We start from the raw sequence: 23,030 nt of genomic DNA on the forward strand, positions 1-23,030 counted from the left end.
TGATTCCAAAACCCCCCCACCCTGGTCAGAGCTGGCCTGGCTGATCCCAGTTCCTCCAGCCCTGGCCATTCCCATGGGCACTGGCACAGCCCCCAAAACAGCCAGACATAGAGGCAAATACTTTATTAATTCCACATCCTGAGAAAGGGATTGGGAATGTCATAGGAAATGGTGGTCTTGGTCAAAACAGCTTTAGAAATGCCCGGTTGGGGCTGCTGGCCTGAGGAGGGGCCGGCACCTCTGCTGGCCAGGGAAGGATCACCCACCGGCACCACCAGCTCAGTCATGGGATCCCCTGGGATCTCTGCCCCCGCAGGATAACCAGCCACTGGCTCACTGCCAGATCCATAGTAATCCATATGGTAATCCATATGCAATCCATAAGGCAGCAACCGCCCCCGCGTCCCGTCGGGAACACGGAGTGACCCATCTGCCATTGTCACCCCAGGGGCAGGAACTGTGACACGCTGGCCTGGAGGAGCTGTGGGACATGGTGTGTGTCCCCATGGAGCAGCTTGGACACTGCTGTCCCTCCCAGGGGGCAGGGAGGCACCTGAGGGGCACACCTGGATGTGGCACAGTTCCCAAAGCTTCCCACAGCAGCACCATCACACCTTGGGAATGACCGGGAATGAAAGATGGGAAAAGCCACCGGGTCCCGGCCTCACTGCTTGGAGAGGGACAGAAACTTCAGGATGTCAAGTAACTACATTAAACAACTCAAGGAAAACAAAAAGAAAAACCTGGAAAACTAAATTCAAGAGTCCCAACAGCTTCTCTGCTGGGTCCGCGCGGCGATGGCACCGGGAGGGACGTGTTCCCTGTGCACCAGCAGTGCGGGGGGCTCTGGCCACGGACACAGTTCCGGTGGCTCCAGGGATGCCGGAGTGGTGCCAGGCCTGGCCTTCTCCGGTTGCCTCCGGGCAGGTCTCCCTCCCCTCCGGCTGAGGTAGCTGCAGAACTGGTTTCCTGTAGGATTCGTTACAGTGGGATTTGGGGCACAAGGAGATGAGCTGTGGTTGGGAGAGCGGGAGCCGGTGGCTGCCGTGGCGGATCCACGAGGATCAGGTACTGCTGGGCAGCACAGGGCTGGCTGACCCATCAAGTATTCCCAAAATGACTGCATCCATGCAGGATGGTCTTGAGAGTGCCTGTGGACTCCCTGATGGAGTGGCCAGGACCCCTGGAATATGCAGGATCAGAACAGTGGGGTTTGATTTGTTCTATGGATTTTCCAGTGCAAAGCTCCAGCATTCCCAACCCACTGCAGGGGTTGGTGGATCTCCTCCCTGGGATGGGGTGTGACAAGTGTGGCCGTGACGTGGTGGGGTTTCCCTTCATCCGGCATCTTGGTCAGGAAGCTTGGTCAGTGGAGCAAAGGGCTCCTTGGGAATGCTGCCACTCCATTCCCTTCTCCCTGTCGTCTTCAGTTGTGTTCCCAAGGCGAGGGGTCAGTTCCAGTGTCAAGGAATGGGAGAGCTCAGCTGCTGTTTGACCTGGTCATCTCCCAGGCACGTCAGCTTGGCAAAATTCCAAGCAATCAGCCAACGGGCACAAGAGTCAGTGGAACGGTGAAGCATTTTGGATTGCTGGAGGCTCCTGCAGTTTGCTCTCTGTGGTGGTCCCCATGCTTCCCATTCTTTCTACAACTCCGGGAAGCTCCTAAAACGCAGCAGATTCCCAACCCTGGTGCCCCACCACACGCAAACCCAACACTCACAGCTTCTCTCCAGGGCCACACACAGTTCGGATCTGCCCCGTGGTCATTTCTCCATCACCCCTGCCAGCGCCGCCCTCGTCCCCAGCCGGACCACGGGCCGCACGGCTCTCCCGACGCGGTTGGGAAGGGGGCAGCCCTTGTCCGGGAGCTCCAGCTGTGTCGCTCCCAACAGAAGCACGTTGGGTGGACCCGCTTTTGTTGGCTTGGGGCTCGTGTTCCCCTTGGAAACGTTCCTCTGGGCCGCAGGAACCGCGGGATGCTGGGATGCCGGGATGGCGGCGGCGCGCCGGGCTCGCTCGTGGATCTTCTCGTGGCGCAGGAGGTGGGTGTGGCGGGTGAAGCACTTGTTGCAGGAGCTGCAGCAGTGGGGCCGATCTCGGGCGTGGGTGCGGAGGTGCCGCCGGAGCGACATGGGGCAGGACAGCACCTTCTTGCAGTAGATGCACTTCAGCTTGGGATTCGGGGGCTGCGCGACCCTGGCGCCGGACCCGCCCCCTCCGTCCGGCTCCTCCTTGGGCTGGCCCAGCAAGGCCCCCCCAGCGTGGATGCCGTTGCCCAGCCCGGGGCTGCCCCCGCAGAGGTCCCTCCGCGGGCGGACGCGCAGCTCCGGGTGCACGTTCCCCCAGACCTTGGCTCCGACGGCCCTGTCCTTGACGTGCACGCTCCGGTGCAGGTCCAGGTGCCGCTTGTCGGTGAAGCCGATCTCGCACACGGGGCACTCGTAGGGCCCTTCCTTGGCGTGGCTGCGCTGGTGGATGATGAGGTTGATCTTGAGGCGGAAGCGCTTCCCGCACTCCGTGCAGGGATGGCACCATTCCCGCACGTACCCGCGCCGGCAGTTCCCCATCAGGAGGCTGCTGGTCTCGCACCGGTTCGGCTTCTTCTTGTTCTTGGCTTTGACCGGCTCGTTTTTGGGGCACTTCTGGATCTCTGAGCCAGAACAGGGTGTGGAATCCTCTGGCAGCACCTCAGGTTCCTCTTCCTTCACCTCCGTGTTCTCGGGAGAATCCCCTTCACACGGCATTTCATCTTCTGGTAATGAGGCTTCCTCTGGAACAGAGGGACACTGGTGTGACACAGACCCAGGGCAGGGCCCACCCCTGTGCTGGCACTGCTGAGGCACCTCCAGGGCTGGGGGCGGTTTGGGCCCCTCAGGACAATAAAGACATGGAGGGGCTGGAGCATGTGCAGGGAAGGGAACGGAGCTGGGAAGGGGCTGGAGCAGCAGGAGCAGCTGAGGGAGCTGGGGGGGCTCAGCCTGGAGAAAAGGAGGCTCAGGGGGGACCTTCTGGCTCTGCAACCCCCTGACAGGAGGGGGGAGCCGGGGGGGGTCAGGCTCTGTTCCAGGGAATAGGGACAGGATGAGAGGGAACGGCCTCCAGCTGTGCCAGGGGAGGCTCAGGTTGGATATTGGGAAAATTCCTCCTGGAAAGGGCTGTCCAGCCCTGGCACAGCTGCCCAGGGCAGGGGTGGAGTCCCCATCCCTGGAGGGATTTCAGAGCCCTGTGGATGTGGCACTTGGGGACATGGGTCAGTGGTGGCCCATCTCCTGATGGTTGTCCTTCTCCCTCCCCATTTCCAGCCCATCAGAGCTCTGGGAGCTGCCTCCTGTCCGCCAGCCCCCCTGTCCCCAGCACAGGGTGACTCACCCGTGTCGGGATCCGCGGGATCCTCCGGATCCTCCTCTGTCTCCATCCCTGGCCGATGGCCCCCCAGGGACATGACGTTCACCACCAGGATGGGGAGTTCTGTTTGCAGGGAAAAGGGATTTGAAAGACCCATGGAGAGCTCCCTGCTCCGGTGTGAGGAACTGGAGATTGCCGGGAGTGTGTGGAAAAGCCGGAGAGAGCTGTGGCTCAAGAGCCAGGACATGGATTAGATATTGCAAAAATTCCTCCTGGGAAGGGCTGCCCAGCCCTGGCACAGCTGCCCAGGGCAGGGGTGGAGTCCCCATCCATGAAGGAATTTAAAGGCCCTGTGGATGTGGCACTTGGGGACGTGGGTAGTGGTGGCCTTGGCAGTGCTGGGGAATGGAGGAAGCTGATGGTCTTAGAGGGCTTTTCCAAGCTCATGGATTCTAAGGAAAGCCTGTGAGGTGTTGGGAGGAACTGAAGCGAAGCCACACATGGACCAAAAGCAGAGGGAGGGCTGGGAGAAGGACACCAAGGCGCCATGTGCCATCACCTCCACAGAGCAGCCCCATCCCACCATCTCCACAGGCTGTATTCCCATGTCCAGGCCCTCAACCCCCTTCCATTGGCCTGTGCCAGCGACCCAAGGCTCCCACTCCTCCCTGGGGATGCTCCTCTGAGCATCAGGAGCAGCTGTGCCCTCTGCCACGGGCACTGCCAGAGAAACACTCCCCCCCTGGCACCCCTGGGACTCACCTGGCCCCCCTTCCATGGGGACAGGACCTTCTCCCAAAGCCTCTTCCTGCTGCTCCGTCTCTTCTGGTGTCTGTGGGGGCTTCTGATTGTTGGGGACACCTGTCTGGGGCTGTTTCTGTCTGTCCCCCGTCTGTGTCTGGGGGCGTTTCTGTCTGTCCCCAGAGCGTGTCTGTGGTTGTTTCTGGCTGTCCCTGGTGTGTGCCTGTGGGTGATTCTGGTTGTTCCCAGTGTGTGCCTGTGGGTGATTCTGGTTGTTCCCAGTGTGTGCCTGTGGTTGTTTCTGGCTGTCCCCAGTCTGTGCCTGTGGGTGTTTCTGGCTGTTCCCAACGTGTGTCTGTGGGGGCTCCTGACCCTCTTTGTCAGGGAGCTCTTCACCCCTCTCGATCCGGGATGGGCCACTGGGCTTGGACACAGCACTGTCCACTCCTGGGGCAGAGGAAGGGGGTTTTGTTAGGGTTTGGCTGCACCTTTATCTTGCCAGATTCCCAAAGTGACCCTTGTCCCCTGTCCCCAGCCCCGACAGACACACAAACACCTCCTCCCTGCCCCACCCCTGGCAGTGGAGCAGGACAAGCAGAGCAGCTCCAGCCTCCTCTTCCCACCTCACTCCCAGTTCCTCACTTCCCACCACGTCTCCTCTCTCACCGTGGCAGGCAGGAATGTCTCTGGAAGCCCCATTGCTCCAGACCCCATCCCAGCCCCTCCTGCAGGCTTTGCCTGCTTTTCTCCATGGGATCCATCTGACACAGCACAAACATCCCCCTTGGAATGAAGGTTGCCGGTGCTCCAGGGCAGTTTGATCCACGGGGTCAGCAAACCCTGGGAGATCTCCAGGAACAGCCACCTCCTCCTGGCACCCACCTGGGCCAGCTTCCATGGGCACTTCACCTCCCAGAGACTCCTCTGCCTGGTCCATCTCTTCTGGTGCCTGTGGGGGCTCCTGTCTGTCCCCAGCCCGTGTCCATGGGGGCTCCTGATCCTCTTTGTCACCGAGCTCTTCATCCCTCTCGATCCGGGAAAGGATGTCGGGCTTGGACATGGCATAGTCTGTTCGTGGAGCAGAGGATGGGGTTATTGGGAGCTGCTGCACCTTCATCCTGGCAGATTCCCAAAGGGACCCTTCTCCCCTCTCCCCAGCCCCGGCAGAGACACAGAAACCCCATCCCTGCTCCATCCATGGCAGTGGAGCCACTTCCTTGGCCCCGTGGCAAGATCCACTCAGGAAAAGGATCTCAACCAACAGAGCATGAACTAAAATTCCAAAGGAGAGGGAAAAGCTTTGGCTGGAACATTTCCCTCTAGTGGAAGGCAGGGACACCTTCCACTATCCCAGGTTGCTCCAAGCCTTGTCCAGCCTGGCCTGGGACACTTTCAGGGATAGGGGCAGTTTCTCTGGGCAACCTGTGCCAGGGCCTCCCCACCCTCACAGGGAAGAATTCCTTCCCAATATCCCAACTTTCCCTGCCCTCTGGCAGTGGGAAGCCATTCCCCCTTGCCCTGGCACTGCATGATGATGGTTCCCCACCTCTGGAATCCACTTCCATAGCCAGGAAGAAAAGCGTTTCACACAGATATTTTTTTCTTTCTAAGAAATTATTTTGCATTATTATTATTATTATTATTTACTCCAAGAATTCTCTGTGGATGCTGCTCCTGGCTCACAGGCAGGAGGGTGGGAAATGGGAGGGTCTGGCTGCCCAGGAGTGGTTCTGCCCCTGGGGACCCAAGGGAATGGCTGGAGCTGTGCCAGGGGAGGCTTAGGCTGGATATCAGGAAAAGGTTCTTCCCGCAGAGGGGTGGTTGGGCCCTGGAACAGCTCTCCAGGGCAGTGGGCACACAGCTCAGGGAGCGTTTGGATAACACTCTCAGGGACAGGGTGGGATTGTTGGGGCTGTGCAGGGCCAGGGGTTGGCCCCGTGATCCTTGTGGCTCCTTCCCAGCTCGGGACACTCCAGGGCTCCCTGAGCCTTACCCAGGGACACCAGTGTCTCGTAGTTGCCCCTCATCACGGCCCTGTACAGGTCCTTCTGCCAGCGCTCCAGCCTCTCCCACTCCAGCTCGTTGAAGTACACCGAGATGTCATCGAAGGTCAGCGGCACCTGGAAGCACAGGGAACCCACGTGGCTCCACAGCCCCCGGACACGCAGGAGCTCAGCCCCCCACCCCGGGGAGCCCCCGGACACCGTTACCTTGGGGATCTCCCCGCGGGAGCCGGGGGGCAGGCGCAGGAGCCAGAAGTTCCTGTTCTTGAGGAGGTTCTCCAGGTTGAGCAGGCGCTGCTGCAGCTCCCCGTAGCCCTGCAGGACGGTGCCCAGGCTGGCCAGGCCGCTGCCCAGCTCCCCCACCAGGGTCTCGCAGGCCAGGAGCCGCCGCTCGGCGCGTTCCGTGCGGCTCCGCAGCTCCTGCAGCTCCGCGCCCGGCACAGCCCTCCGCCGCGGGGAGCTCGACACCTGGGGCGGACAGGGAGGGGGCTTCAGGGGTCAGGACCCCCCGGCAGCCCCGAGGAGTTCCCCCAGACCCCCATCCCGCAGGGATCTGCCAGAGCATGCCTGTCACCCCCAGGGGAGCAACCTCATCCCCGCCTTCCCCAGGACCCAAAGGAGCCCCCCAGACCCTCGCACTGGCAGCCTTGAGGGACCCCCAGCACCCCTGGGGGACCCCCCTGTCCCCATGAACTGTCACCCCTTAAGGACCCCCATGACCAGCCCCCCCGAGGGGTCCCCCAGCTCCCCTTCCCCCTGAACCAGCACCCCTGAGGGAACCCCCTGAACCGTCCCCCTCAGGGATCCCCCCCTTCCCACCTCCCCCAGCCCCAGAGCCCTGAGGGACCCCCCAGACCCCCGCACCCCCCTCCCCCGTGGGACCCCCGCGGCCCCCCGGCCCAGCCGCTCTGTGCGCTCTCCCCCGTGCCCGGTGTCCCCGCGCTCCCCGACCTGCTTGCCCGCCCCCCGCCGGGACATGGCCGTGCCCGCTCCGCCGCCCCGGCCCCGCGCCCGCTCCGCCGCCCCGCCCCGCGCCCGCGCCGCCCGCCGGGCCCACAGGGGGCGCCCCTTCCCGCCCAGAGCGCCTCCGCGCGGGAGCGGGCGCCCCCTGCCGACCGGGAGGAGCGACCGCCAAGGGGCGGGGCCACGGCAAGGGGGCGGGACCGTGAGCGGGGGCGGGGCCACAACGAGGGGCGGGGGCACCTCGGGCGGACCCCAGTGGTCTCCCCCGGACCCCCACCCCACCCCCGAGCCCCCTGAACAGGCACCCCTGAGGACCCCCGGGGCAGGGATCGCTGGGGGGACCCCAGCCCCACCTCCCCTGGGACCAGCATTCCTGGGGGAACCCCCTGTCTCCCTGAACTGTCATCCTTCAGGGAATCCCCCATCATGCCTGAGGGACCCCTCAGGGGTCCAGGATCGGGAGCACCGGGATGGGGAGCACTGGGATGGTGAACACCAGGATGGGAGACACCAGGATAGGGGAGCACCGGGATGGGAAACACCGTGACGGGGGAACACCTCTACAGCAGCTTCAGGCGCAGCTCCCACGGCAGCCGGGGATGGGGGGGCTGCCAGTTCTGCCCGTCCTGGGGGTTGCTGTCCCTCCGGAGGGCACTTGGGCATGGTGGGATCCGGCCCACCGGAATCAGGCCCACCCCATGGAGAAGGGACCCAGCGCTCCCATGGGATACGGCCAGGCCCCTGTATCCAGCCACTGGAGCCCAGCACAGACCAGTAACCCCCAGCTGTGTCAAGGAGGGGATCCCTGGCGATGTGAGGAGTGTGGGGAGGGCTGGGATGGGTGGGAGCAGGGCTGGAGCAGGAGCAGCACCCCCAGAGTGGGGTCACCCCATCAGGAATCACCCACCACGTGTGTGTCCCAAACACATCCACTCCCTCCAGTGCTCCGGCTTTATTTGGGAGCTTGGAAAAGGGAGGGGCAGCTGCCCCCAGAGGGATTTTGGGGGGGGGGGGGCTGTGGGACTCAGCTCAGGGCAGGGAGGGGGCGGCTGAGCCCCTGCCTCTCTCCTGGCATGGGGCTGTTCCCAGCCCCTGGCATCGCTCCCATCCTCTGGCATCACTTCCCACTGCGCTGTTGGGTGTTTGGAGCATCCTGGGGGGCCCTGCGTGGGGGTCCCTGCCCAGCCCGGGGATCCTGCTGGGGCTCTGTTGTGACGTGTCACGGCAGCAGGACACGGCCGGGGTGTCCCGCGGGATGTGCCGGATCCGGGTCCTCCCGCCGGGCTCTTCCCTGTGGGAGCAAGGGCAGTGCAGCACAGAGTCCCAGGAGAGGGAGAGGCCATCCCGTCCCCACTCCCACCCCATCTCCATCCCCACACCATCCCATCCCATCCCCATCCCCATCCCATCCCCATCCCCATCCCATCCCCATTCCAGGGCTGTCTCTGTACTCACTCTCCTGCCTGGCTGAGCCACATCCTCCTCACGGGAATTCCAGGGCATGGACTGTGACTCCTGCGGGACAGACACAGGGTATGGGAGCCACCAGAGCCACTGGACACCAGGGGGGTGTCACCACCCCCCCTCTGTCCCGCATCCTGCTGCCCCCATTCCCGATCCCGGCTCACCTCGCTCAGGACGGAGAAGCAGCCGGAGCAGGGTCTGTGCGGCCTCCGCCGGCCCTGGGGGGGAAAGGCTGGACTGGGATCTGCCAGAGCCCAAGGCAGTGGGAATGTAGGCAGGACACGGAGCTTCCCAGGGAACTCTCCCCATGTCCCCCCCCTGCTCTTCCCTCACCATCCCAATGGGATCCTGTCTGGTTGTGCAATCCCGAGGGGCCGGAGCACTGAGCTCACCCTCATTCCCAACACAGGGAAGGGGAGGCTGGAAAAGCTGCTCTCAGGGATCTGGCCTGGGGGCCTGGGCATGTGACCGGTGTCCCCTGGGAACCGGGATGGGGGGCACGGGTTGGTCCCTGCGGTGCCAGGGAATGTTCCCCTCCCTCGGTGCTCTCCCTGCTCCCGGCTCCGTTATTCCCAGCCTTCCCCTGCTCTGCACACAACCGACCTCTCTCCCCTGCGCCACCATCCTCGAGTGCCCGTGCTCGCCTCTCGATCCGGCTCTGGCTCCGGATCCGGCCATGGCCACAATGGCCACGGCAGCGGCCACGGCACAGAGCAGCCACAGCCTCATGGCCCCGCTCCGGCTGCTCCGGCTGCTCCGGCCTTCCTGGCTGTCTCGGAGCCGCCAGCTCTGTCCCACACGGACCTTGGCCCCGGATGTCACCACAGTGACACCGGGGGGTCGATGGGAGCTGAGCTGCCGAGGAGAGGAAGAACTACCCTGGATAAGGGATGGGGTGGAAATATCTCCCCAAAACTGGTGTCCGGGGGGTCCTGCTTTTCCTCTGCACCTCTCAGGGAGTCATGGGATCCTGGAATGGTTTGGGCTGGAAGGGACCTTAAGGATCATCCCATCCCAGCCCTTGCCATGGGCAGGGACACCTTCCACTATCCAAGGTTGCTCCAGCCTGGCCTTGAACACTTCCAGGGATGGAGAAGCCACAATTCCCTTCATCCCCCTGCGTTCCAGGACTCCAAACACCCTGGATCCCAGAGCAGCTCCAGGTGCTGGAGGAGCCCTGAGTCCCCCAGACTGCTCTGATTTTGTGGGATGATGACCACAGGGCTGGGAGGGCTCCCAGATTCCAGATCTCAAATCCCACCCCACGTTCCCTGCCATTATCCATATGGATGAATACGTGGCTCCTGTGGGAATGGGATGATCCTGGCTTGGCTCTGACGAACAGTCTGGACCCAGAACTTTGAGGGACACCAGCACAAAAAGTAACTTTTGCCCAATTATGGGTGATTTTAATATTAAAATATATCTATATATATGCTAATGAGCCTCATGACGCTAATGAGGATGTGACTCCACCCCTCAGCTCTGGGTTTGGATCTGCCACAGGCAGCACCTGAGGCAGGAGATGGGATTGGACTGGAATGAGGGGGCAGGAAATTCCCTGGCACAGAAGAAGAGACAAAGGGATCTTGGAGACTGTCCTGTCCCTGCTCCGAGTGGGAATGTCGCCCCTGGAAGCTGCTCCGTCGGATCCTCATTAATCCCACATTAACCCAATATTATCCTGGTTATCGTGCTCCTGCTTTTATCAACGGAATTCTAGATCTAGGTGTCTGTTGCCCCAATAAACCCCACAATTCCAGACTCTGGGATCCTAATTAAGGCCAACCAGACTCACTGTGCCCAGTCAGTGACTAATCTTGACTCCTCTGATTCCTGGGGATCCTTGGGACACGATGGGATGTGATTTATCCCGGATTTCTGACTCTTAATGCCAAAGACACGCAGGCAGGAGAAAGGGATTACACAGGAAATTCCGTAGGATAAATGGAGGGAACCACTTCCACAACATGAAGGGGGAAGGGAATTAAGGAAGAGTCAAAGACACAGGACCCTTGGGAGAAATCCAGAGTGGAAAAACCCAGAGCCTGGAGCTGGGTCAGATCCAGACAGTTTGTGCTGGAAAACCTGAGAATTCTCCCAAGAATTTTGGGGAATGCGGGAGAATCCAGGACTTTGGAGCCCAAAGCGGGTGGCAAGGGGTGGGATCCGCGGGGGGGTCCGGGCTCTGCTCCCGGGGAACAAGGGACACGACGGGAATGGCCTCGAGCTGCGCCGGGGGAGGGTCAGGTTGGACACTGAGAAAACTCCCTCCTGGGGAAGGCTGTCCTCCCCGGGCAGGCCTGAGCTCCCTATTACAGGAAGGATTTAACTCCCGGTGGGGTTTAACTTCCGGGTCACTTCCGGGTAGACTATGGCGGCGCTTCCGGAGTGGGCGAGGCCTGGGCCGGAAGCGCGTGCGGAAGAGGCCGCGGGACCCCCGGGAACCTCCCAGGACCCTCCCGGGCCCCCCCGGGCCCCCCCGGGCGCCATGGCGGGGCAGGCGCAGGTAGGAGCCGGGCACTGGTGGGGGGAGCCCCGGGACGCCCTTCCAACCCCCCGGCCCTCGATGTTCCCCCGATTCTGGGGGGGTCTCGCAATACCCCCGGGCAGGGGCTGGAGGGACTCAGCCTCAAATAGCCAGGACCCCATCACACCCCCAAACCCCCCCTCAAAGCCCCATCATAGCCCCCATCGCTCCCCACCCCATCCCTCACCCTAAACACCCCCACAGCCCCCCAGAATTCCCATCATACCCCCTATTACCCCCCAAAATCCCCCATGCGTGGGGGGATCCCCATCATACCCCCCATCACCCCACAAAACCTCCATCACCCCACAAAACCTCCATCACCCTCCAAAACCTCCATCACAGCCCTCCAGTCATACCCCTCAAAACCCCCCTCACCACCCAAAATCACCCATCACCCCCCAAAGCCTCCACCAAACCCCTCCATCATCCACCCAATACCCTCCATCAACTCACCCCCCAAGCCCCCTGTCCCACCCCCCTGAAAGCCTCCTCAACATTCACCCCCTATCCCTCCCCTCCCTCTCTCCAACCTCTTCTTCTCTCCTTTTCTTTGGGATCGATCCCAAGGATTTCCTGGGATGGGCCATGGGGGGTCGCCAGGGGCTGCCCAGAAAATCCCACCCAGCTTTGTGTGACCTGGAGTCCTGGAATATCTCAATCCCTTGGGATCTCCTGGCAGGAGTGGGAAAACACATCCCGAGGTGCCGGATTCCAGTGTTTGATGCTGGATTCCAGCCTGTCTTTCTCTTAGATCCATAATTCTCCCCGCTATGGGGCTCTTCCATGGCTTCATATGGGGTGGGAATAGCACCTGGAAAACTGAAAATCTAGGAAGGAGGGTGTGATCGGTGTGGGAAGGTGTGATCCCTGTGGCTGTGATCCCTGAGCGGGGTGTGATCCCTGCTCCCTGTGCAGGTTCCGGTGACCTTCGAGGACGTGATGGTGTACCTGAGCCGGGCTGAGTGGGACTCACTCCAGGCGGGACAGCGGGAGCTGTACCGGGACGTTGTGTTGGACACCTATAAGCTCCTGACATCCCTGGGTAATCCTGGGGCTCATCCTGGCGGAAATTCCCTCGGGTCTCACCCCAGCGGCTTCCACAGCTCAGAATCCCAGAATCCCAGAGGCACTGAGGTTGGAAAAGGCCTTGGAGACCCCGAGTCCAACCATCCCCCAGCACTGCCAATGCCAATGTATGTCTCCAAGTGTCACATCCACATGGTGCTGAAATCCCTCCAGGGCATCCATCCAGGCTGGACAGCCTTTTCCATGAAGAATTTTCCCAAATAGGGGCTGATCAGGGAGTTAAGTGCTGGAAAAGGCCGGATTTGGGTCTGGTTCTAAGCATCTCTGGAATTGTCATCCTGGGGATGGTCAAGGAGTGCAGAGGGAGATCCCACCCCCAGGATGAGCAGGAGACATTCCCTGGCTGGGAAAACCCATCAGTGGAGTTGGGAGGTGGTTCCCACACTCCCATCAGGGCTCTGCCTTCAGCCTTGGGAATAAATCACTCTCTAGCAGCATCTCCTTTGTTTTCCCACATCCCAGAGGTGTTTCTGCACAGCCTGGGGTGTCCCAGTCCTTGGTTTTCCCGTGTTACCAGTTTATTCCCATGTCTGGGAGTAGGACAACACTGTGTATCCCATTCCCAGGTTATCCAGGCCCCAAACCTGACATCCTGTACCGGCTGGAGCGCGGGGAAGAGCCCTGGATCTGCCCATCCTCAGGTGAGCAGGAACATCCCCACCTGGAGTGGTGGCTCCTTCCAAGCTCCAGGTCACTGGTACATCCCTGTGTTCCCACCTCATCCCTGTCTGTATTCCTGCTCCTTGCTGCCTGTTTTGGGGGGTCTCCCCCATTCCCTCCCCATGGAGGGAGATGGAGGCTTTGGAGATGCTGTGGATCTGCTTTGTCTGCCTCTTCCCATGGAGCAACTTCCCCCCATTCAGTCACTTCTGAGCAGGGACAAGGACAGGGCTCCTTCCTCCATCCCCATGGCCATGGAATGGATGGGATTCCCATCTGGGATGGGGACAGGGCTCCCTGCTCCATCCCCATGGGTGTGGAGCAGATGGAATTCCCAGCCAATCCGCTGTTTTCCCGCAGGACACACCGGGAGCTGGCAGGAGGAGCCGCTCTCCAGCTGGCGGCCTGGATCCAGTGAGAGTCCCGGGCTGGAGGAGGGTCCAGATCCCCCAAGTCCAGGTGAGTTCTGATCCCTCTTCTTCCTCTCCTGAGCCCCAGGAGCTCTGGCCCCATCCCGGTGCCACTCCCATCTTCTCCCACCACTGGACTCTCCCAGTGTCCAGCAGAGGTTGGATGTGGAGCCCGGACTGGGGAGAAGGCATTTCCCTCTCCCTGCTCTGGCCAGGAAGGATCCAAGGCCTTCCCACCTCTCTCCCAGCAGGCCAGAGCGCTCCAGAGTGTCTCCAGGCTCAGAGGCTCCTGAAGCAGTTGGGCTGTGTGGAGGGAAGGAGTGAATTCCCATTGGAAGTGGCCGGCGGAGTGGAAAGCCAAGCCCAGACTTGCCAGCCAAGCCAAGCCACTTCACAGACGTGTCCTGTGAAGGAAGGAGTAGACATTAAACAGGGAGTCATGGAAAACCTACCCCAGAGCGGGACAGTCCCGCCTCATTGCATGGGGGAACAGCAGAACACGGATCCTCAGGAGCAGCTGGGGGGGGACCCCAGGGAGAAGAGTCCCGGGAGCACCCAAAGCCATGGATACACCTCGGGAGAGTCGCTGCTCCCCCAGGAGCTGCAGGAGCTGGGAGCGGAGGAGCTGAGGGAGGCTGTGATGAAGGATCACAGCTACTGCCTGCAGAGCACGCTGCAAACGCCCAGCTGTGCTCCGGGGCCCCCCTCCACGGGGGAACACGACTATTCCCCAAGGCCCTGGGCACATCCCAGATTCTGCTGCGCCTGGAACCACAGGGCTGCAGCTGCCCAGGCCGTGCTGAGCCGGGCGCTGATGCAGCGATCCCGCGTGGGTGGGATCCTCCGGAAAGACAAGGTCATCCTGCCGCGGTACCGGCCCTACTGGAGGGCAGCGTTTCCCTGGAGCTGCGGCTCCCGATGCTGTGCTCCCATGGAGGGGACAGATGGAGGGGATTGTATTCCCGAGGACCAGGATGGGCCATGCGCCCTCCTGAGCGACAGGAACGCCGGAGGGGGGACATTGGACACGCAGGGGATTTTGGGAGTGGGGAGTTCACCCCAAACGTCGGTCGCCAGAGTGAGGCCTGTGGAGGGTCAGAGGACCTGGCAGCTCCGGGGGCCTGGAGCTGAGCAGAACGTTAAGGGATGTGTGCCATCCGGGAAAGCCGAGGTGTCGTCGCTCCAAGGCCTGTTCCGGGCGGTGCACCAGGCGGTCGGACAGATGTTGGACTCTGTGTGCCAGAGGCTGGAGCTCCAGGGGTTCTCCCAAGGGAAAAGCATCTGGCCCATCACCATCGAGATCAACAGCGTGGAGGAGATTGGACAGCTGTGATTCCTGGGGAAAACTGGAATTTGAGTCCCTGGGGAAACCTGTCAGGGAGGGATCTGGGAGGAGAAACAGTGCAGGGGTGTAAAACTGGGAATGTGGGGCCTGTGGGAAAGTGGGATTGACTGGGAAGCTTTGAGGAAAGGAGAGGAGAGGAGCAGTGTGGATCAAAGAAGGAAATAAAACTGAGCAAGGGGAGGATTGAATCATGGAATCATGGAAACATTTGGACTGGAAAGGACCTTAAAGCCCATCCAGTCCCACCACCTGCCATTGGCAGGGACACCTTCCACTATCCCAGGTTGCTCCAACCTGGCCTAGAACACTTGCTCTGGGCAACTTGTGCCAGGGCCTCCCCACCCTAACAGGGAAGAATTCCTGCCCAATATCCCATTGGACCCTGTCCTCTGGCAGTGGGAAGGCATTCCCCCTCTCCTGTCCTTCCTAACTGGTGGGTGGTTGGTGTTTTCTAGCCAGGATGTGCCCGATCACTCCTGTGTTTCCATCTTTCCATAGTGAAACAAACTCCAATCAACAAAACTCTGTCACGGGGACGTTGTTGTGGCACCAGACTCTGAGGAGGAAGTGAAGCTCCCTGAGTCCAGCCAGGGGAAGAGCCAGGAGGAAGCATGTCCAGGGAAGGGAACGGAGCTGGGAAGGGGCTGGAGCAGCAGGAGCAGCTGAGGGAGCTGGGGGGGCTCAGCCTGGAGAAAAGGAGGCTCAGAGGGGACCTTCTGGCTCTGCAACTCCCTGACAGGAGGGGGGAGCTGGGGAGCCACTTTGTCCCTGTTCCATGTGGGTCACATCCCTGTCCCCATTCCCGGGACCCCCCGGACCCTCCGCCTGCCCCGGATGCGGAAGCGGCGCCACCGCCCAATGGGAGCAGGCGTCGCAGATCACGTGTCGCTCTGCGCCAATCACAGCACCCGACGCAAGCCCGGATGTTTTTCGGCCCTCCCAACATGGCGGCGCCCAGTGAGAGCGGTTAACGCGCCACTTCCGGGTCCGGGGGGAACGCACCGTGCGGGGGGCGCGGCTTAACCCGGAAGAGCGCGGGCGGGTATTTACGGGGAGGCCACGCCCCCCGCGCGCCGCGGTTGCCATGGGGACGCGCCCCGTGCTGTTGCCATGGGAACGCGGGGCCGCTCCCGCCGCTTCCCCCGGAACGGGAAACCGGGATACGGAGGGGCTGGAGAGAGTCCGGAGCGGCCCCGGAGGTATTCCGAGGGCTGGAGCCCCTCTGCTCTGGAGCCAGGCTGGGAGAGCTGGGGGGGTTCCCCTGGAGAAGAGAAGGATCCAGGGAGAGCTGAGAGCCCCTGGCAGGGCCTGAAGGGGCTCCAGGAGAGCTGGAGAGGGACTGGGGACAAGGGATGGAGGGACAGGACACAGGGAATGGCTTCCCACTGCCAGAGGGCAGGGTTAGATGGGAGATTGGGAAGGAATTCCTGGCTGGGAGGGTGGGGAGGCCCTGGCACAGGTTGCTCAGAGAAGCTGTGGCTGCCCCTGGACCCCTGAAAGTGTCCAAGGCCAGGTTGGATGAGGTTTGGACAAACCTGGGCTAGTGGAAAGTGGCCCTTCCCATGGCACAAGATGATCCTTAAGGTCCCTTCCAGCCCAAACCATTGCCAGGCCATTCCGTGATGCCCCAGCTGTGCCCTCCCTTCGGCTGGATCCCACAGTCCCAGAGTGGTTTGGATAAGAAGGACCATAAACCCCCTCCCCCTGCCCGGGTGGGATCAGTGTCCGATGGCTCCGTTCCCGGGAACGAGTCCAAGACAGAGCCGTGGGCGTTCCGGAATGGGGAGGGACAGCGCGATCCGGGAAGGGCAAATAAACCCAGGGATGGATTTATGAGCAGGAATTCCCCCAGCTCAGGGTTTGGTTTTGGGCAGGGAGGGTGGTCAGAGTTCACCCTGGAATAGAAACTTCCCAGTGAAAACTCACCAGATTTTCCCTTTTTCATTCCCAAAGTTGCCTCCGAGGATTTTGTGGCTGTTTGGAGCCGGTGCAGGGCTGGCAAAGGTGCTGAAAAATCACATTTAAATAAATCTGTTTTGTGGCTGTTTGTCTTGCTGTTAAACTCTAAGTGGGATCTGTCGGGAAAATTAGAGTAATTGAGGAGTTTTGGAAGGAACTGGGCAGGAATTTGGGGGGAATTTTGGAGGAATTGAACAATTGGAAGGGAATTGGGAAGGAATGGGGAAGAATTTGGAAGGGAATCGAATTTGTCAGGAATTTATCTGGAATTTGAAAAAAAATCAGAAGGAATTTGAGAATATTGGGGGGACTTGGAAGGAATGGGGAAGAATTTGGAGGGAAGCTGGAAGGAATTTGGAAGGAATTGACAAATTTTAAGGGAATTTGGAAGGAACGGGCAACAATTTGGAAGGAGCTGGGAAAGATTTGGAGGGAATTGGGAAGAATTTCACAGAATCACACAGAATTTGGAGGGAATTGGGGAAGATTGGGAAAAAAGGGAAAGGAAGACCAGGGAAAACTGGGAGAGGTTTCCTGTCCTGGAGAAGATCAGGGAAAATGGACACTGGGAGAGGTTTCACCTCAGTTTAGGAGGTACAGCAAGACCAATCATTCCCTGGAAGAACCTGCCCAGGGACACGTTGGAGTCCCCTTGGTGGAGGGTGAACCTGGATGTGGTTCAGGATAATCCCACCCGGGGTCCCTTCTCCAGGGAAGGCTGGACCTGGTGGCACCTGGATCTTTCCGAGGTCCCCCCGGGTTGTGCTGCGGGGCTGTGACTGACACCCCCCCTCCCTGGGGAGTTCCCAGTGCCGCCCCCGGGGTGTTTGTCCCCGTGTGATTTATGAGGATGTTCTCCAAGGCCTCCAGGGATCTCGGCTCCGAACCTGCCGCGTGGCTCTGGGGGGGTTGGACTGAGGGTCATCCCCGGGACACGGATCCGGGGTGTCCTCCTGGAGCTTCCTGCTGGGCCTGGGACAGAGCGGCCGCTCCCAAAGAGGTGTTTGGTCAAACCCCCCTTGTTTGCCCAGGGGGACAGGCCATAAATCAGCCCTGGGCTGGAAAACCCTGGCTGGGGGCAGGGATGTGTCCTCGGAGAGCCAGGGAATTGTGGAGGGTGGAAAAGGCCTCTGAGACAGAGCCCAACCTTCCCCCAGCACTGCCAAGGCCACCCCTGACCCCTGTCCCCAAGTGCCACATCCACAGGGCTTTGAAACCCCTCCAGGGGATGGGGACTCCACATCCCTGTGCTGGGGTGGGACAGCCCTTTCCAGGAGGAATTTTCCCAATATCCAAAATACATCTCCCCTGGCACAGCCTGAGGCTGTTCCCTCTCCTCCTGTCCCTTGTTCCCTGGGAGCAGAGCCCGACCCCCTCCGGATCCCCCCTCCTGTCACCCAGATGGGGCCCAGGGTGGGGGGACACGGCAGTGCCCCATCAGGGTTTGGGGACCTGGAGGTTGAGCTTGTCACAGATCCAGATCCGACTGCACTGGAAAAAACCCTGGAAATGCTCTTTGATCCTGGCAAAGAAATCCTTGACCTTGGATCTCCGGATCTGGCTGAACTGGGAGGACAAACAGCAGCGTCAGAGTTTGGGGGGATGAGGAGGAGGGTCTGGGGGAGCTGGGACCCCCATCCTGGCCCCTTCTTACCTTGGTGGGAGCCTTCCCGCAGGAGAGCTCCACCGTGGGCTGCTGCTCCTCCAGGAACATGGAGCCCTGGCACCAGGTCAGCGCCTGCGGGGACACCAAGGGACACGGGACAGCCTGAGCCCCCCGGGCCCCAGTTCCCCCCACAGATCCCTCCTGTCCAGGGATGGAGCGTGGTTTCCTCCAGGGTGAAGCTCTGCAGGTCTGGAAGAGGGGACAGATCCCAACAGCTTTCATCCCGTGCTCTGGGCCATCCATGGCCACCTCGTGTCTCACTGTCACTGTCACCCTGTCCTTGTTGTCCCCCTCCATGGCAGGGGGACCCCAAACCCTGTGGCCTCTTCCCCGCTGACCCACAGATGACCCCACACAGCCGTCCACACTGACCTGTGGGGGCTGGACTGGGCTCCTGGCCAGACTCATCCCACTGGGAATGTCCCAGTGTCGCATCCCATGGGAACGCCCCCGGCAGGTCCCATAAAAGCCCTTCCAGCCCTGTGGGAAGCAGGAGCAGGATGGGGCTGTGCCGGGCGCTTACGGTGCTGCTGCTGCTGGGGCTGGTGGGAGCTTCCACTCTGGGGCCCAATGGATCCACGGCGGTGTGGGACGGATCCATCCCAACGTCCTCGCCGGGATCCAGGACCGTGAGCTACGAGGCCGTGGTGGCGGCGGCCGTGGAGCTGCTCAACTCCAGGGCCGTCAGTCCCTACGTGCTGCGGCTGCGGGAGGCCCAGCCCCGGCCCGGATGGGTGGGTGCTCTGCTCCCCCATTCCAGGCACAGCTCCAGGCTCAGGGGATGGATCCAGCTCAGGGGAATGATCCAGCTCAGTCTGGATCCGACCCTTCTTGGGGCAAATCCGCCCCATTTGGGGTCTGACTCCCACGGGGCTGAGCCAAGTCGGGGCTGAGCTGGACCCATTCCAGGCAGGATGTGGCTCCTCCTGGGGCTGGATCCGGCCCGGTGGGGGCTGGGCACTGCGGGGGGGGGGTCCCTGATGGGTCCTGTCCTCTCTCCCAGCCCTCGGACCTGCGGAGCCGGCAGGAGCTGAGCTTCACCCTGGAGGAGACCACGTGCCGGAGCCCGGGAGTGACCCCCACGGGCTGCAGGAGCCGCTGGCTCGGGGTGAGGAACTGGGGATCCCATGGGGAACTGGGATCTGTGGGGGGAACTGGGGCCCGGGGGGCTCAGGCTGTCCCTTGGTGTCCCCGCAGGCGCTGACCTGGTGCCAGGGCTCCGTGTTCCTGGAGGAGCAGCAGCCCACGGTGGAGCTCTCCTGTGGGAAGGCTCCCACCAAGGTAAGAAGGGGCTGGGATGGGGGTCCTGGCTCCCCCAGACCCTCCTCCTCATCCCCCCAAACTCTGACGCTGCTGTTTGTCCTCCCAGTTCGGCCGGATCCGGAGATCCAAGGTCAAGGATTTCTTTGCCAGGATCAAGGAGCGTTTCCAGAGCATCTTCCAGTGCAGTCGGATCTGGATCCGTGACAAGCTCAACCTCCAGGTCCCCAAACCCTGAGGGGGCACTGCCGTGTCCCCCCACCCTGGGCCCCCATCCGGGTGCTCTGCTGCCAATAAACATCCCTGCATCAATCCTGGTGTCACCCTGAGGGTCCCTGTGCTGCCCCCTTCCCCTGCACCCCAGCGGGGCCCCCAGAGGGCTCCCAGGACCCCCAAATTCCCCCTATGCCCAGACAAGGGGCTCCGAGGGCTGGGGGCACCCTGGGGGTTGGAGGGTCATGAGTGAGGGGTGTCACAAGTGGGGGGCACTCACCGGGGCAAGTTTGGTGTCCCCTCCCACCTCTTCCAGGCTGTGAAGAGGCAGAGACCCCCCTGGAAGCGCTGCCACCTCAGGGACCCCCCTGACACCCCCTCCCCAAATCAAGCTGCTTCCTGGCCCTGCTGTGCCATTTCCTGCCACACAGGGAGTCTGGGACATGAGGGGGGATGATGCTGATGGCAGAGGGTCTCAGTTGGGGGGTAGTGGGATCAGCCCCCCTAAAATGGGCACAGCACTGTCCTGGCCCCACGGGCACCGCTGGCTCCCGGGCCTCCTCCTGGCACAGGACTTGTGCCCCCAGGATTGCCCCCCCGATCCTGGGACACCTTGGGGGTCTCCTGGGAGCCTGTCCCAGCTGTAGGGTCCCCACAGGGGTCTATGGGGTACAGACCCACGGGGATGTTGGGGGGACAGGAGGGGACACCCCCAGGGGCTGCAGCCACGACCCTGCTCTGGCCACTTTTGGGGCTCGGGGACCCCTGTGCCCCCCATTCCTTCACCCCCAATGTTCCCATCCCAAACTGGGTCCATCATGGGATCTGAACCCCCCACAACCCTTCACTTGCAGCTCCCTGGGGGGGTCACGGCCCCAGTGTCCCCCTGCATCCCCCTGTTTCCCCCTGTGTCCCCCCCACCTCCCTTTGCTGTCACCACTGGTTTTGGGGGGACAAGATGCCGTGGGGATGACGATCCCATGGGGACAATGACACCGTGGGAATGATGCCGGGTGGGATATGAATGTTCCCTTTTCTGGGGGCGTGCCCAGAGTGAGCCCATCCCTGTCCCCACATCCCCGACCCCACATTCCCTGGGGACCGAGCCCTCGGGACGGTGTGGGGGAGCAGCCCCCTGGGACAGAGGCAGGAGGATCCCGGTGCCCACACGGCCTCTGCCGGCCCTTTATTGCTCAGCCCAAGCGCACGGAGCCCCTGATGCCGATGTTGAACCTGATCCGGGGTCGGAAGCGCCGCACCCTGCCCAGGAAGCGCCCGAAGCGGCCGCGCTGGATCAGAACCGGCTGCGGGGGGGACACAGAGGGGTCAGGGGGAGGGGGGGGTGGGACCCCCACTTGGGAACACGCCCAGGACCCCACACCTGGGACCCCACACCCAGGACCCCACGCCCAGGATCCGGCACTTGGGACCCCACACCCAGCACCCACCAGGTCACAGCACCCAGGACCCCACATCAAGGACCCCACACCCAGGACCCCACCCAGGACCCCACATCAAGGACCCCACACCCAGGTCCCTGTACCCCCCTCGTGTCCCCCCTCAGGGACTCCACAACCCCACACCTGAAACGCCACCAAGGTCCCTGCACCCAGAACCCCACACCTGGGACACCTGGGACCCCATATGCAGGATCCAACACTTGGGGTCCCCACTCAGGATCCCACACACGGGATCCAACACCTGGGACTCCACACTTGAGACCCACATCCCGGACCCTGCACCCAGGTCACTGCAGCCAGGTCACTGCAGCCAGGACCCCACCCAGGACCCACATCAAGGACCCACATCCAGGATCCCACCCTGGATTCCACCCGGGACCCCACATCCAGGACCCCCTCCCGGGATCCAACCCCTAGGACACCCCACCCAGAACCTGCTGGCCCCCCAGGACCCCCACCCCACCCTTCACTACCATCGTGGGGGCCCTTCTGGGGGGATGTGGGGCAGGGGGACAGGCACCAGCACCCCCCAGGGGTGCCCCCACCCACGGGTGCCCCCCGACCCCCCACTCACGTCGGAGGAGACGTCGAAGCAGCGCAGGTCGAACTCGGGGGAGCTCTGCACGAGCAGCACCGGCCCCGAGCACTCCTTGATGGCCTGGGGGGGACACGGGGACACCCGGAGTCACCGGGGGGTGTTACTGGGACCCCCCCGTGTCCCCCCTTCCTCCCCCTGCCCCTCCTCACCCCGTTCTCCTTGAAGTCGCAGTCGTTGGGGTCGGGGCGGGCGCTGGCGGCACAGTCCGTCTCCATCATGGTGAAGTTGAGCCCCTGCAGCGAGCTCAGCTCCACGCCCTGGGGGGCACGAGTGGGGGGGACACGAGCGGGGGGGTCATGAGTGGGGCGGCAGTGCCAGGGCAGGGGATCGGGGTCGGTGCTGAGCAGGGGGAGTGGGAGGTCACGACTAGGGGGGGTCTCGAGTGGGGGTGTCACTCACCAGGGTGGGCCTGGGGTTGGTGCTGTGCAGCCTGATTGGGGTGTCACGAGTGGGGGAACGCGAAGGGGGATCACGGGAGTGGGGTGTGAAGTGAAGGGGGTGTCAGTAATGGGGGGGGTCATGCGTGGGGTGACACTCCCTGGGTGGGCTCAGGGGTTGGTGCTGAGCAGCTCAGGTGGGGTTCAGAGATCATCAGTGGGGGGTCACGAGTGGGGTGTGGGGGGATCACAAATGCGGGGTCACGAGTGGGGGTGTCAGTCTTTTGGGGGACTCACTGTGGTGGGCTCGGGGTCGGTGCCGAGCAGCCCAAGTCAGGGGCCACGAGTGGGGCACCAGGGATAGGGAGAGGGTCAGGGGAGGGTGGGGGGGGTCCCGAGTGGGGGACACTCACAGAGGTGGGTTTGAGGTTGGCACTGAGCAGCCCGAGTCAGGTACCTCGAGTGGAGGTGTCACAAATGGGGGGTCACGAGTGGGGGGGACTCACCAGGACGGGCTTGGGATCAGCGCTGAGCAGCCCCAGTCAGGGAGCAGGAGTGTGGGGGGATCACGAACAGGGGGGTCACGGGTGACGGGTGGGGGGGTCCCGAGTGGGGGGCACTCACCGGGGCGGGCTCGGGGTCGGCGCTGAGCAGCCTGAAGGCGTTCTGCACCTCGGGCCGCTGGTTGTAGGAGTCCACGGCTTGAGCCAGCGCCTGGGTGTAGGCGAGGGGGGCCGGGGCGGGGAGGGCACGGGCCCCCCCCCAGCACCGCCAGCAGCACCAGCGCCCACGGGCTCGGCATCCCTGTCCCCCACGGCCACCCCGGCGCCACTTTTATCCCCCCCGGGAGGTCGGGGACCCTCCCCGGGGCTTGGATCTCCCCAGCCCCGCTCCGGAAACACCTGGCCCTAACCCACAGGGCGGCCGTTGTTTTTTGGGGACACGGG

General features: G+C 62.4%; 3 protein-coding genes across 5 annotated transcripts; 1 reads left to right on the forward strand and 2 right to left on the reverse strand.

Annotated features, from left to right (window-relative positions):
- Positions 1–177: 177 nt before the first annotated feature.
- Positions 178–7,083, reverse strand: LOC127479321 (zinc finger protein 777-like). Its single transcript, XM_051806129.1, has 7 exons — positions 7,041–7,083; positions 6,297–6,557; positions 6,080–6,206; positions 4,969–5,154; positions 4,108–4,533; positions 3,370–3,468; positions 178–2,770 (listed from the first exon to the last, which is right to left on the reverse strand). Exons 1-7 carry the CDS (start codon positions 7,065–7,067, stop codon positions 1,764–1,766), a joined length of 2,133 nt encoding a protein of 710 aa, XP_051662089.1. The 5' UTR covers positions 7,068–7,083; the 3' UTR covers positions 178–1,763.
- A 3,833-nt stretch (positions 7,084–10,916) lies between these two features.
- Positions 10,917–15,147, forward strand: LOC127479333 (zinc finger protein 135-like). 3 transcript variants are annotated; one of them, XM_051806149.1, is made up of 5 exons: positions 10,917–11,025; positions 11,965–12,091; positions 12,702–12,776; positions 13,156–13,254; positions 13,454–15,147. In XM_051806149.1, exons 1-5 carry the CDS (start codon positions 11,008–11,010, stop codon positions 14,536–14,538), a joined length of 1,404 nt encoding a protein of 467 aa, XP_051662109.1. In that variant the 5' UTR covers positions 10,917–11,007; the 3' UTR covers positions 14,539–15,147. The 3 variants fall into 3 exon arrangements, with proteins under 3 accessions (XP_051662109.1, XP_051662110.1, XP_051662111.1); XM_051806150.1 differs by having other exon boundaries at positions 13,457–15,147; XM_051806151.1 differs by lacking the exon at positions 12,702–12,776.
- A 5,655-nt stretch (positions 15,148–20,802) lies between these two features.
- On the reverse strand, positions 20,803–22,885 carry CAMP (cathelicidin antimicrobial peptide). Its single transcript, XM_051806182.1, is given in 5 exon segments — positions 20,803–20,952; positions 21,683–21,766; positions 21,856–21,963; positions 22,708–22,845; positions 22,847–22,885. Coding segments are annotated over 5 exon segments (480 nt in total). The 3' UTR covers positions 20,803–20,841.
- Positions 22,886–23,030: the final 145 nt, after the last annotated feature.

This window comes from Manacus candei, unplaced genomic scaffold, assembly GCF_025592945.1.
Source record: "Manacus candei isolate 608988 ecotype Guabito, Panama unplaced genomic scaffold, ASM2559294v1 h1tg000066l, whole genome shotgun sequence".
In the NCBI taxonomy this organism is placed as follows: Eukaryota; Metazoa; Chordata; class Aves; order Passeriformes; family Pipridae; genus Manacus; species Manacus candei.